The 13,630-nt window shown below is 44.2% G+C and overlaps 2 protein-coding genes across 3 annotated transcripts in view; one reads left to right on the forward strand and one right to left on the reverse strand.

Moving 5' to 3' along the window:
- LOC124624220 (serine/threonine-protein kinase Nek8-like) overlaps window positions 1-11,192 on the reverse strand; it is a 183,090-nt gene extending 171,898 nt beyond the window's left edge. For both annotated transcript variants that reach the window (XM_047149094.1, XM_047149093.1), the window contains exon 1: window positions 11,073-11,192. In XM_047149094.1, the coding sequence (XP_047005050.1) occupies window positions 11,073-11,119 (47 nt within the window). In that variant the 5' untranslated portion in view covers window positions 11,120-11,192. The remainder of the gene's footprint in view (window positions 1-11,072) is intronic.
- Window positions 11,193-11,354: 162 nt separating this feature from the next.
- LOC124602586 (ubiquitin carboxyl-terminal hydrolase 34) overlaps window positions 11,355-13,630 on the forward strand; it is a 499,996-nt gene continuing 497,720 nt past the window's right edge. The window contains exons 1-2 of the mRNA XM_047136330.1: window positions 11,355-11,496; window positions 12,443-12,542. Of these exons, the coding sequence (XP_046992286.1) occupies window positions 11,454-11,496; window positions 12,443-12,542 (143 nt within the window). The 5' untranslated portion in view covers window positions 11,355-11,453. The remainder of the gene's footprint in view (window positions 11,497-12,442; window positions 12,543-13,630) is intronic.

The following is a 13,630-nucleotide window of genomic DNA, read 5'->3' on the forward strand; positions in this document are numbered from 1 at the left end:
ATTGTAAGATTCCGGGTGGTTGGTGCGGAACGAAAGGCTCCGACGTTCCAGCCGCTCTTTAATGGAGCGGAAGGCCTGGGGGTAATTCGCAGAAGCGGAACTCATAGCAAAATGCTCTGCTAAGCGATTTGCAATGACGTCGGAGTCAGTACAAACGGCTCCATTCAGTGAGAGCGCAGTGACGCTGGCAGGGGTCCGATAGCCGTAGACGCGTCGAATCTTGGCCCAGACCTGCGAGGGAGTGACATGGAGGCCAATGGTGGACACATACCGCTCCCAGCACTCCTCCTTGCCTTGGCGGATAAGGAGGCGGGCCCGCGCACGCAGCCGTTTGAAGGCGATAAGGTGGGCTAAGGAGGGATGTCGCTTGTGACGCTGGAGCGCCCGCCGGCGATCTTTAATCGCTTCAGCGATCTCAGGCGACCACCAAGGCACAGCCTTCCGCCGAGGGGACCCAGAAGAACGGGGAATGGCAGATTCGGCGGCAGTAACGATGCCGGTGGTGACCGATTGAACCACCGCATCAATGTCATCAGTAGAGAGAGGCTCAAAAGCGGCAGTGGAGGAGAACAAATCCCAGTCAGCCTTATTCATAGCCCATCTGCTAGGGCGCCCAGAAGAGTGACGCTGTGGTAGTGACAAAAAGAGCGGAAAGTGGTCACTACCACACAGGTCGTCATGCACACTCCATTGGACAGACGGTAAGAGGCTATGGCTACAGATGGAAAGGTCAATGGCGGAGTAGGTGCCATGCGCCACAGTGAAGTGTGTGAAGGCACCATCATTTAACAGCGAGAGATCGAGCTGCGACAATAAATGCTCAACGATGGCGCCTCGACCTGTGGCCACTGACCCACCCCACAGAGGGTTATGGGCGTTGAAGTCGCCCAATAGCAAGAAAGGTGGCGGCAATTGGGCGACCAGTGCAGCCAGGACATGCTGCGAGACATCACCATCCGGTGGAATGTAAAGACTGCAGACGGTAACAGCCTATGGCGTCCACACGCGTACAGCGACAGCCTCTAAAGGCGTCTGGAGAGGGACAGACTCGCTGTGCAGAGTGTGAAGGACATATATGCAGACGCCACCAGACACCCTTTCATAAGCTGCTCGGTTCTTATAATAACCCCGATAGCCACGGAGGGCGGGGGTTCGCATCGCTGGAAACCAAGTTTCCTGGAGAGCAATGCAGAAGAAAGGGCGAAGGCTGATAAGTTGGCGGAGCTCAGCTAAATGGTGGAAGAAACCGCTGCAGTTCCACTGGAGGATGGTAGTGTCCATGGCGGACAAAGGCGTGACGTGACTGGGAAGGCAGATTACGCCGCTGGGTCACCTGCTGCCTCCGATTGAGCACCCGTGCTAGCGCTATCCACGGCGTCTGAGGGACCGGCGAGATCGAGGTCCTCAGCGGACGCCAGGATCTCCACCTCATCCTCAGACGCAGATCTGGAAGGTGGCGGTGGGGTGGCTGCCACCGCGAGTTCCTTGGGCTTAGAGCTCTTCTTCTTGGGTTTCTCACGCTGCTCCTTGGGTTTAACTGGCTGCGAGGGCTTCACTGATTCAGTCTCCGGGACTGAGGAGAAGTTGGACACTTCTCCGGCTTAGAAGCAGGGACGGACGTCCCTGATGGGGGGGATGGTGTTGCCCCTGAGGTAGGTGGCGCAGGAGCAACCCGGTGGGTAGAGCCCCCCACTGGCAAGGGGGCAGGAGGAGTTGTATCACTCAGCGATCCGGCCGGAAGTCGCGAAACTGATGGGGCGAGCACAGGTGTTGCAGCAGTGGCGTAGGATGATGTCATTCTCACGGGATGTAATCGGTCGTATTTCCGTATAAGTCAGTCGGTCCAGGGTCTTATATTCCATGATTTTGCGTTCTTTCTGGAAGATTCTGCAGTCTGGCGAGCAAGGTGAATGGTGCTCCCCGCAGTTGACACAGATGGAAGGCGGGGCACATGGAGTATCGGGATGAGACGGGCGTCCGCAATCTCGACATGTGAGGCTGGAAGTGCAGCGGGAAGACATATGGCCGAACTTCCAGCACTTGAAGCACCGCATCGGGGGAGGAATATAGGGCCTGACGTCACATCGGTAAACCATCACCTTGACCTTTTCTGGTAACGTATCACCCTCGAAGGCCAAGATGAAGTCACCAGTAGCTATCTGATTTTCCTTTGGACCCCAATGAACGCGCCGGACGAAATGTACACCTCTGCGCTCTAAGTTGGAGCGCAGCTCGTCATCAGACTGCAAAAGAAGGTCCTTATGGTAAATAACTCCCTGGACCATATTTAAACTCTTATGCGGTGTGATCGTAACAGCAACATCCCCCAACTTGTCACAAGCAAGTAACCGTCGTGACTGGGCAGAGGATGCTGTTTGGATCAGGATCGATCCAGAGCGCATTTTTGACAAGCCCTCCACCTCCCCAAACTTGTCCTCTAAATGCTCGACGAAGAACTGAGGCTTTGTGGAGAGAAAAGACTCCCCATCAGCTCTCGTACAAACTAAGAATCGGGGCGAATAATTGCTACTGCCATCCTGAGATTTACGTTCCTCCCACGGCGTGGCCAGAGAGGGGAACGTTTTCGGATTGTACTTTTCAGCATTAAATTGAGCCCGAGAACGCTTAGAGACTGCTGGCGGCTGGCCGCCAGCGAGAGATGATGTACCACGCTTCATTGCGGGTCATCCGCCCTGATGCCACCTACTCCGACCAAGGGCCCTCCCCACGGGCGCCACCCAGCCGCAGCAATAGCCACCTGGCAGGACGGCCATTGCCGGGAGTCCTGATGCCCCAAGGAGATGGGCATCTACTCCTTGGCATACGTGGGGAGTTAACGGCGCAGGCATCAGTAGAGCGATCCCTGTGTTGTCAGGGGGCTACAACCAACAGGGTACATGGCGGCCCCACCACAACGGGCTGGCTACCGTGCTAGATCTTAGGTGCAAAACTGTCCAAGGTCGTCGCCGCAGTTAAAAGAAACACTGCAGATTGCAGCGTGGGAATCGCACCCAGGGACGTATCCTCGCCCAAGAAATGGAAAACGAGCGGGACCCCAGTGCAACGACGAAAAAGCTGGCTAAAGGTCTCAACGCACGACGGATACAGTGCACCATGTAAGGCGCCCTTCCCCAATTGGCTCGCTCTTCGGAATAATTTAGAAAGATGGAGGTCAAACCCGAGAGGGGACCATCACATAAGGCCGAACCATTTGAGACTCCTTTTAGTCGCCTCTTACGACAGGCAGGAATACCGCGGGCCTATTCTTATCCCCGAACCCGCAGGGGGATCGGTGGCAGGAGGAACAAGACTTCTGGTCAGGTGAACACAGTGTTATAAATACAAAATCAAATAGGGGTAATGCAGGAGTAGATTTAATAATCAATAGGAAAATAGGAATGCGGGTAAGCTACTACAAACAGCATAGTGAACGTTTTATTGTGGCCAAGATAGATACGAAACCCACGCCTACTACAGTAATACAAGTTTATATGCCAACCAGCTCCGTAGATGAAGAGATTGATGAAATGTATGACTAGATAAAAGAAATTATTCAGATAGTGAAGGGACACGAAAATTTAATAGTCATGGGTGATTGGAACTAGACAGTAGGAAAAGGAAGAGAAGGAAACGAAGTAGGTGAATATGGAATGAGAGTAAGGAATGAAAGAGGAAGCTGTCTGGTAGAATTTTGCATAGAGCATAATTTAATCATAGCTAACACTTGGTTCAAGAATCATGAAAGAAGGTTGTATACATGGAAGAAGCCGGGAGATACTGGAAGGTCTCAGAAAGATTATATAATGGTGCAACAAAGATTCAGGCACCACGTTTTAAATTGTAAGACATTTCCAAGGGCAGATGTGGACTCTGACCACAATCTATTGATTATGAACTGTGGATTAAAAGTGAAGAAACTGCAAAAAGGTGGGAATTTGAGGAGATGGGACGTGGATAAACTGACAGAACCAGAGGTTGTAGAGAGCTTCAGGTAGAGCATTAGGGAATGATTGACAAGAATGGGGGAAGAAATACGGTAGAAGAAGAGTGCGTAGCTTTGAGAGATGAAACACTGACGGTAGCAGAGGATCAAGTAGGTAAAAAGATGAGGGCTAATAGAAATCCGTGGGTAACAGAAGAGATATTGAATTGAATTGGTGACAGGAGAAAATACAAAAATGCAGTAAATGAAGCAGGCAAAAAGGAATACAAACGTCTCAAAATGAGATCGACAGGAAGAGCAAAATGGCTAAGCAGGGTTGGCCAGAGGACAAATGTAAGGATGTACAGGCACATATCACTAGGGGTAAGATAGATACTGCCTAGAAGAAAATTAAAGAGACCTTTGGAGAAAAGAGAACCACTTGCATGAATATCAAGATCTCAGATGGAAACCCAGTTCTAAGCAAAGAAGGGAAAGCAGAAAGGTGGAAGGGGTATATAGAGGGTCTATACAAGGGCCATGTTCTTGAGGAGAATGTTATAGAAATGGAAGAGAATGTAGATGAAGATGAAATAGGAGATATGATACTGCGTGAAGAGTTTGACAGAGCACTAAAAGACCAAATTCGAAACAAGGCCCCAGGAGTAGACAACATCCCATTCGAATTAATGACAGCCTTGGGAGAGTCAGGCCCAACAAAACTCTACTATTTAGTGAACAAGATGTATGAGACAAGCGAAATAACCTCAGACTTCAAGAAGAATATAATAATTCCGATCCCAAAGAAAGCAGGTGTTGACAGATGTGAAAATTACCGAACTATCAGCTTAATAAGCTACGACTGCAAAATAATAACACGAATTCTTTACAGACGAATGGAAAAACTGGTAGAAGCCGACCTCGAGGAAGATCAGTTTGGATTACGTAGAAATGTAACACGTGAGGCAATACTGACCCTAGACTTATCTTAGAAAATAGATTAAGGAAAGGCAAACCTACGTTTTTAGCATTTGTAGACTTAGAGAAAGCTTTTGACAATGTTGACTAGAATAGTCCCTTTCAAATTCTGAAGGTTGCAGGGGTCAAATATAGGGAGTGAAAGGTTATTTACAATTTGTACAGAAACCAGATCACAGTTATAAGAGTCTAGGGGCATGAAAGGGAAGCACTGGTTGGGAAGGGAGGGTGACAGGGCTGTAGCCTACCCCCCGATGTTATTGAATGTGTATGTTGAGCAAACAGTAAAGGAAACAAAAGAAAAATTCGGAGTACGAATTAAAATTCATGGAGAAGAAATAAAAACGTTGAGGTTCGCCGATGACATTGTAATTCTGTCAGACGCAGCAAAGGACCTGGAAGAGCAGCTGAACGGAATGGACCATGTCTTGAAAGGAGGATAGTAGATGAACATCAACATAAGCAAAACGAGGATAATGGAATGTAGTCGAATTAAATCGGGTGATGCTGCGGGAATTAGATTAGGAAATGAGACGCTTAAAGTAGTAAATGAGTTTTGCTATTTGGGGAGCAAAATAACTGTGATGGTCGAGGTAGAGAGGATATAAAATGTAGACTGGCAAGGAAAGCGTTTCTGAAGAAATTTTTTAACATCAAGTATAGATTTAAGTGTCAGGAAGTGGTTTCTCAAAGTATTTGTATGGAGTGTAGCCATGTATCGAAATGAAACGTGGACGATAAATAGTTTGGACAAGAAGAGAATAGAATCTTTCGAAATGTGATGCTACAGAAGAATGCTGAAGATTAGATGAGTAGATCATGTAACTAATGAGGAGGTATTTAATAGAACTGGAGAGAAGAGAAATTTGTGGCACAACTTGACTAGAAGAAGGGATCCGTTGGTATGGCATTTTCTGAGGCATCAAGGGATCACCAATTTAGTATTCGAGGGCAGCGTGGAGGGTAAAAATCGTAGAGGGAGACCAAGAGATGAACACACTAAACAGATTCAGAAGGATGTATGTTGCAGTAGGTACTGGGAGATGATGAAGCTTGCACAGGATAGAGTAGCATGGAGAGCTGCATCAAACCAGTCTCTGGACTGAAGACGACAACAACAGTTTCTTTAAAATCGTTTGAGAAATATTGCAGATCGGCCTGCTTGTGCGGCTGACGGGTTAAGCTACGTTTTACTAGCTGCGGGAATTTGTCGGAGTGTGTTGCGGAATACGCTTGCGCCTTCCGCTGTGCGATGCGGATCGCAGGGTGGTGCGTGAAACGTTTTCCTAGGCGCGACGCGGTGCGCGTCAGAACCTAAAAAATGAAACTTTTTAGGGTTTGGAAACTACGCCTGATCGAGCGATACGAGAACTACCTCCTGATACCTTTCTTGAATTCAATGAAAATTTTGTGCTATTAAAATAGATAAATATTTAAGATTTTAAGAAAAGTTAATTTTTCGCGCTACTCGATATTTATCGAACTGTATCTTCTAAACTAAGTGTCGTACAACAAAACCTTTTAGTTGCCTTCAATAGTATATGTCGATAACGTCTGCAAAAGTTCTCGCCAATAGATTCGGTAATAGGGAAGTAATAAATTAAAATGTAGCGTCTGACGCGGAACTTTTACCAAAGCAGCGTCCAAAATTTAGTAAGCGACAAACTTTTTCCCGTTACATTTTTTGTAGGGGGTGAATTAGAGAAAAAGTTTCGAAAAAGTTTTAAATAATTTTTACAATTTGTTGGAAGTCGGTGGGTGCTATAGTTTCTCCTGGACGCGAGCAGTTTCGTGCGGTTCGTTGGCGCACTGCGAGGAACATGGCAGTAGCAGCGGAGACAGTTCCAAACATGCAGCGCAATGCTCGAGCTAAAACAGTTAATTTTGGCACTCCGAAAGTACATGGAAGTTAGGGGAGAGGAGGACTGTATGCTAATGGAAAGAGTACTCAGGAAGCGCAATGCAGTGAGATGAACGTTCTTGCATCGTGAAGAAGGAGCATATAAAACTTTAGTTACGAAACATTTACTCGCCGATGCAGATAAGTTTGTGGCATTTTTTCAGATTCACACTAAACCAGTTTCATTATTTTCTTTCGTTAATTGAAGACAAACTGAGAAGTAATTCCTGTAACCGAGTGGCAAAATGTATTGGACATAATAATGGTGTGTGGCAGAAGTTACTTTTGGTATCACAATCCGATGCCTCCAACCCTATTCCACTCGCGAATAGTTTTATTCATTCTTCTTCCGATCTCTGACCAAATTAAGTTTTTTTTTCATTTGATTTTTCCACTCTGCGTCGGCCACATTCCACAAAATTTGCTTTTCGGAAACCAGTTCGATAAGCTGCTCATCCTCTGAGGCAGAGAAGCGGTCAGCCGACATTTTTGGTGATTGTATAACAACTCTTAAAAATTGTCTGTTGCCTGTGCGCGCGAAAAAAAAACATTGGAGCTGTCGTCTTGCTGCTGCTGCTGTCCAGCTGCGACGTGCGGGACAGAGCCTCCCAAAGCACGCAAGCGTTTCTCCGCACCCGAGGAAAACAGTCTCGTATGTTTGCATTGTGCGAGTGAGCAGCGGGATCTCGAGCGTGTTTTACGCAGCAAGCTGCGGGAAATTCCCTCAGCTAGGAAAACGCAGCTTTACGCACCGAGCAAGCGTGGCGTTATCGCCCGCCAGCGCACGCTGGCAATTACGCTTCCTCCCCTCGCTCTGTACCGAACTGTCAAAAGTAACAACTAATTTTAAACGCACTATAGGTCATTCTTCGAAGTACTGTTCATAAAATGGAGTAACAATTTGCTGAACAACCAGAAGCACACCATCGCTTTGTTGTGAGTCGTAGCTGTCCTTTACCGCTGTTCGATAAGCGCGGTGTCACCAAACGTTAGAGAAATTAACTATCTCGTCTCCTGCAGCTGCAGTTGCTGCCGCCCCCCTGAGTTTCCTAAGGCAGCACCAACCGAAGGGCACGAAAGGACAGCTGAACCCCCTCCACCTCCCCCACAATCACCATGAAAAAGGTGTTCGCACCCCGAACTTGCATCCTGGGCCCTGCAGGCAGGCATATCGACTCAGCGTCAGTATGAAGAAACCCACAATACTTAATCTATAGTGTTACGTATGAAGTGTTCCCAGGGCTTTTTATAGTGAAACCGCTGCGACACTAACGAGTACTCCCCCTCCCGCCATCCAACGCACTTCAGATACTCGGTGCGCTTTAGTTTCCCGACACACATCTGGCGTTGTGCACAACGCAATGTAAATACAGAACTGCAATGACTAAGATTTTACACAGTTGTCGGTCTCGAAAGGTGTCAAAATTCATGTAACACTCCTTATTTTCGCTTACGCTCAAGAACAATTGTTTCGATTGTTGGCACGTTTGCTATTATTACTATTATTCCTTCTTTCTGCTGTAGGAAATAACCGTTGCGTTGTAAAAAGACATATGGTACAAAAATGATATTACGTGAAATTTAACATACTGAATTCTAAAGAGTGAGTAAGATCCTTCGTGAACTAATACAACAAACAAAATTCTCGAAATGCTTATCCTCCTAAAACATTCGTATAACTTCTTTCATTTCAGTTTGTTCTTGTTAAACACTTTTGCCATATTTCGTGTATTTGCCCTAAATTACATTTTCGTGGTTCAGTGGCAAAGGAAGACTAGCGTTCAACGTCGCTACAACAACGGTGAGATTAGTTACGAAGTACCAGCTCATCTAGGGAAGGACGTGGAAGAAAATCGAACGTGCACTGTCAAATGTTTCATACTGTCACTCAACATAATCTACTCGCAAGGGAACCTCCCCATCGCACCCCCCTCAGATTTAGTTATAAGTTGGCACAGCGGATAGGCCTTGAAAAACTGAACACAGATCAATCGAGAAAACAGGAAGAAGTTGTGTGGAACTACGAAAAAAATAAGCAAAATATACAAACTGAGTAGTTCATGTGCAAGATAGGCAACACCAAGGAAGACGTGAGCTCAGAAGCGCCATGGTCTCCTGGTTAGCGTGAGCAGCTGTGGAACAAGAGGTCCTTGGTTCAAGTCTTCCCTCGAGTGAAAAGTTTACTTTCTTTATTTTCGCAAATTTATGATCTGTACGTTCGTTCATTGACGTCTCTGTTCACTTTAAGTTTAGGGTCTGTGTTTTGCGACCACACCGCAAAACCGTGCGATTAGTAGACGAAAGGACATGCCTCTCCAATGGGAACCGAAAACATTTGATCGCAAGGTCATAGGTCAACTGATTCCTCAACAGGAAAACACGTCTGATATATTCTATACGACACAGGTCACGGCACGTCCGTCACATGACAGGAATATGTGTCTAACTTGCACACTTGGCGAATGGGTAAAAAGATTCTTCTACCTTACCCGATTTAGCTATTTTTGTGGATGTGATAATCACTCCCAAAAAAGTAATGAAAACATAAGAGTTTGTCACAAACTGCAACAAATGAATGCAACAGTTTCACAGTCGAACAGTTTTCCCTGTGCTCTGTCAAAACATATGTTTTTAACGTTTTCAAATTTTTCCTTATGTAGACCGTCAAATGCTGCATATGTCCAAGCAAAGCTGAACATGTCCTGGAATTTTGGAGAGCGAAGTTGATTATGTGTGAGTGCCTGAACTTTGATAATTGTCTGAAAATAAAAATTAAAGGGTCGACAGAAGCGTCCGATCCAACGCGTCGGCTTTGACCCGTGACGTAAGGGTGTTGTGTGTGACGTCATGACGGCGCGGAGTTTAGTTTGAGTGTGGCTGTCTCCAGTTCTGTTTTATTTTATTTACTTTTCTGATCTGTTCGCTCTATCTCGTGAAATTTTTTTTTAAATTTAAAAACACTTATTACTTATTTTAATTATCACTTATTTTAATTATCTGTTTCCTCGAATTTGGTGGTGGTTAGACTTTAACGTCCCGTCGACAACGAGGTCATTAGAGACGGAGCTAATGCTCGGGTTAGGGAAGGATTGGGAAGGAAATCGGCCGTGCCCTTTCAAAGGAACCATCCCGGCATTTGCCTGAAGCGATTTAGGGAAATCACGGAAAACCTAAATCAGGATGGCTGGAGACGGGATTGAACCGTCATCCTCCCGAATGCGAGTCCAGTATGGTAACCACTGCGCCACCTCGCTCGGTCCCTCGAATTTCTGTTTTAGTTTATTATATTTATCTTTCTGATCTGTTCGTTCTATCCCGTGAGACTTTTTTTTTTTAAAAAGACAGAAAACACTAATCAGCTACTGAAGCATCATTATCTTCTATGGGTTGCAGGGGTTACGACCCCTGGGGAGGTGGGTGGGTATTCATGCATGGTTGTCTTCACTTACACGTTTTAGCTACGCAAGGCGTCTAAATTTGTTTATATTTAGTTTGCCCCCACCCAAAACACCCCATTTCCTGCGCTTGTCCCGTTAGTGTCATTAGGCTTCTTGTGGAGAGTGTGTGTGTGTGTGTGTGTGTTTTTTTTTGTTTCCGCCATATTTGTGACGTCATGGGTCAAAGCAGACGGGTGGGATCGGACGCTTCCGTATTTCCAAATTAAACCTTTCACTCGTGGGAGACTTGAACCAATGACCTCTCGTTCTGCGGCTGTTCACGCTAACCACGAGACCACGGCGCTCCTGAGCTGACGCTATGCCTATCCACTGTGCCAAATTATAAATAAATCTGAGGGGGGTGCGATGGGGAGGTTCCCCTGTCAGTAAAATCACGGAGAACCCAAATCTGGCTGGGCGTCCTCCCTAATACGACCCAGTGTCTAAGCGCTGTACCAGTTAGCTCCGTTCGAAGGCAAAATTTAGGCAGCACGATACGTAACTGAATTTAGTAAAATTGATTAGAGGCCGCAGTCTGGACTGCGTGTTTATGTATATACAGTGCAAGCCACTTCGTCAGTAAAGCAAACTGGGGATGTTTGCATTTCGTCTGCTGCTATCTCGAATATCGTCAATGCGGGGAACTTTATTTTTTCTATTTTCTGTTTGAGTTTGCGCGACTAAAACTTTCTCGTGTGGAGAAAAAAATTCAAAGTTTGGCAGCTTGATACTCCATGGCATAAGAAAATGCAAACAGAATTAAATACAATACGAAGATTTAAACGAAATCAACAAATGCGGTTATATATTTTTGCTAACAGTATCAACTACTTACCCGAATGAACCCCTACCAACCACACGGATTTCTCGATAACATTCCATGCCTACTGCTTATGCTGTGATGAGCTTGTTTACCACATCCGCACTCACACAATGAGTGAACCGTACAGTGGCTGTCAATGTAAGTGACTAGAGAGAATCGACAATACGGCTATTGGCGAACCTGGAGTTCCCTTCGTTTTGTCTCTGGGAAGAAACTGAAAATGGTATACAATCTTTGGGAGAAGATTGAATATGGCGCTATGTTGGTTGTGTTACTGTTTAGTGTGACGTAAAGACGCTCACACTTCAATGAAAAACACAAAAATATATACTAATTTAATCTGAATGCATTTTAACAACACTATAGTATTTACCTGAGTGTGTTTTACGTAAGATGTGTGATGTATGTGCTGATTTCTTGGATCTCTTACAAATATGTAAGTTATCGGGCATATACTTTTAACGATTACATTGTTTTTAAATCTGTAGGAGATTGTCTACGTTACCCGACAGTTGCATTGGACAATGTAATAAGTGAAAATAATTCGGTCGAGTTAATCTTTGGCGTAATATTCCCTAAAGTGCAATTGTTAGTAGTCGCTTTGTAAAAGACGGAAACCAAAACAACACAGGAAGATACTTGATGAAACTAGCTAAGTACTTCTATTACAGTTTCTTATATACCGGTATTTTTGAAGTGAAGCATAAAACGTGAAATGTCATTCAGAATGTTATCTTTTTCGCTTTTTTCTTACTATCTGCGATACATTGCACTATACATAAACGACATACATTGTTAATTCAAGTTGTCACAAATACTGTGTTAATAGCGGTAATGAGGATATTACATCCAGTAAAAGTGAGTGTATGTTCAGTTTATCTGTCGGTTAACATCAAAACGTCGTATCTGTTTGACAGTTCTCCGTGAGCGGACGAATATCACATGGACAGCTGCTGACAGTTGATACTTAGATGATGTTGCAATGTGCTTAATACTGCAGTGTGAGCTGTAGTTATCGCTATACAACTTTTGTACACAGAATCGCGCGCATACGTACGTTTAATTTGTTCCAAAGCGCTGTTTTTCATAGGCTATAGGAAAAGTGTTTATGGATAGAAATAGCGAGCTGTGTTTAGGTCCTCAGCGACTGGTATGGGTTGATTGAAAACGTTTACTTACCACAGTGACACCCATAAATTTATAACCACGCAAAAAAGAAAAAAAAAAAAAGTGTGGTGATGCAGCCGAAACTTCTGTGAGTTTGTCGTGTTTGGAATCTTATCGATATTTCATCATTTTTCTCTTCTGACAAGTGCAATGTAAATAAAACTCTTTATTCTATATATTTGTCAGTTCTAATGCCTGTATAAAAATTCTTGCAGATGATGGCAGAATTACAAACAAAGAATCAGATGAACGCCCCTCATTTGAAAAGGAAGAAGTGGACACAGTTTTTCAGTACATACAAGCGTGGCCACAGAGGTAAGAGTAACTGGAAATGTGATAAGCAAGGTCTATGTTGTGTATGTAAACATTTTAACATGTAAACTGATGGACAATATTTGATTGTTTTTGAGTATTGTGTGGAGGAGAATTTGGTTTTTGAATTTTATTTATATATTTTTGACTTAGATGATCTGTTAATGAACTTTTTCGTGTGCACAGCTGTAGGCCTACATAATTCATTTGATCTGTATGTAAATGTCGGATACCACATTGAGCTGGTTTGTTATACTGTCAGTTTCATATGTTTTGTTTGTATACTGCCTACTTCCTGTTTATTTCTTATGTTATTTAACTTTTGCTGACACAACAAAACATTAATTTCATTGAAATTGGTATCTTAGGCTTGGTTTTCAACAGTCTAGGAGTTGATGATGGGGCAAGAAATACTTTGATCAGAAATTGGATGCTGTAATAGGAGTTGAGATTTGTATGTTCTTATTTTGCCACGAGTTCAGACAATGTAAAATTTTTAAATCAAACAATGGAAAATTCAGGATGGAATGTAACAATATAATGAAAACAAAGTTGCTACTCACCATATAGTGGAGATGCTGAGCCTCTTTTTTTCTTCTGCAACTCAGCACTTCCGCTATATGGTGAGTTGCAACTTTCCTTTTCATTATACTGTAAAATTTTTAAATGTTAGATTTTGTTAATTTAGAATTTACCTTAAATCAATCAACTTTGTTGGTTCACACAATCAGTTCTTGCCATTGGATGTTTTGGGTCTTAGCAACCAAGGCTCTGAAGTGAGAGGTATTTACAGTTATACTAGTGGCAGCAATCGCATACCTTTATCACTTACTGGTATGTCATCTGTGTGGAGCTCTGAAGATGTTGTCACTGGTTATAATCGACGTATGGATTAAACATATAGAAACATGTGCAGATGTATCTAGCTTACAAACCATTGGACTTTTGTTGTCAGCAACAAAATGACAGCTGTGGTAGGTTTACAGAAATTGTTGTGAGGAAACAAGAACATATGCATCAGCTGAAGATGGAGCACATGCTGTGCAACATATTACATTTAATGAAAAAATGGATGAGAAAATAGTGGTTGT

Source organism: Schistocerca americana, chromosome 1 (assembly GCF_021461395.2).
Source record: "Schistocerca americana isolate TAMUIC-IGC-003095 chromosome 1, iqSchAmer2.1, whole genome shotgun sequence".
Classification (NCBI taxonomy): Eukaryota; Metazoa; Arthropoda; class Insecta; order Orthoptera; family Acrididae; genus Schistocerca; species Schistocerca americana.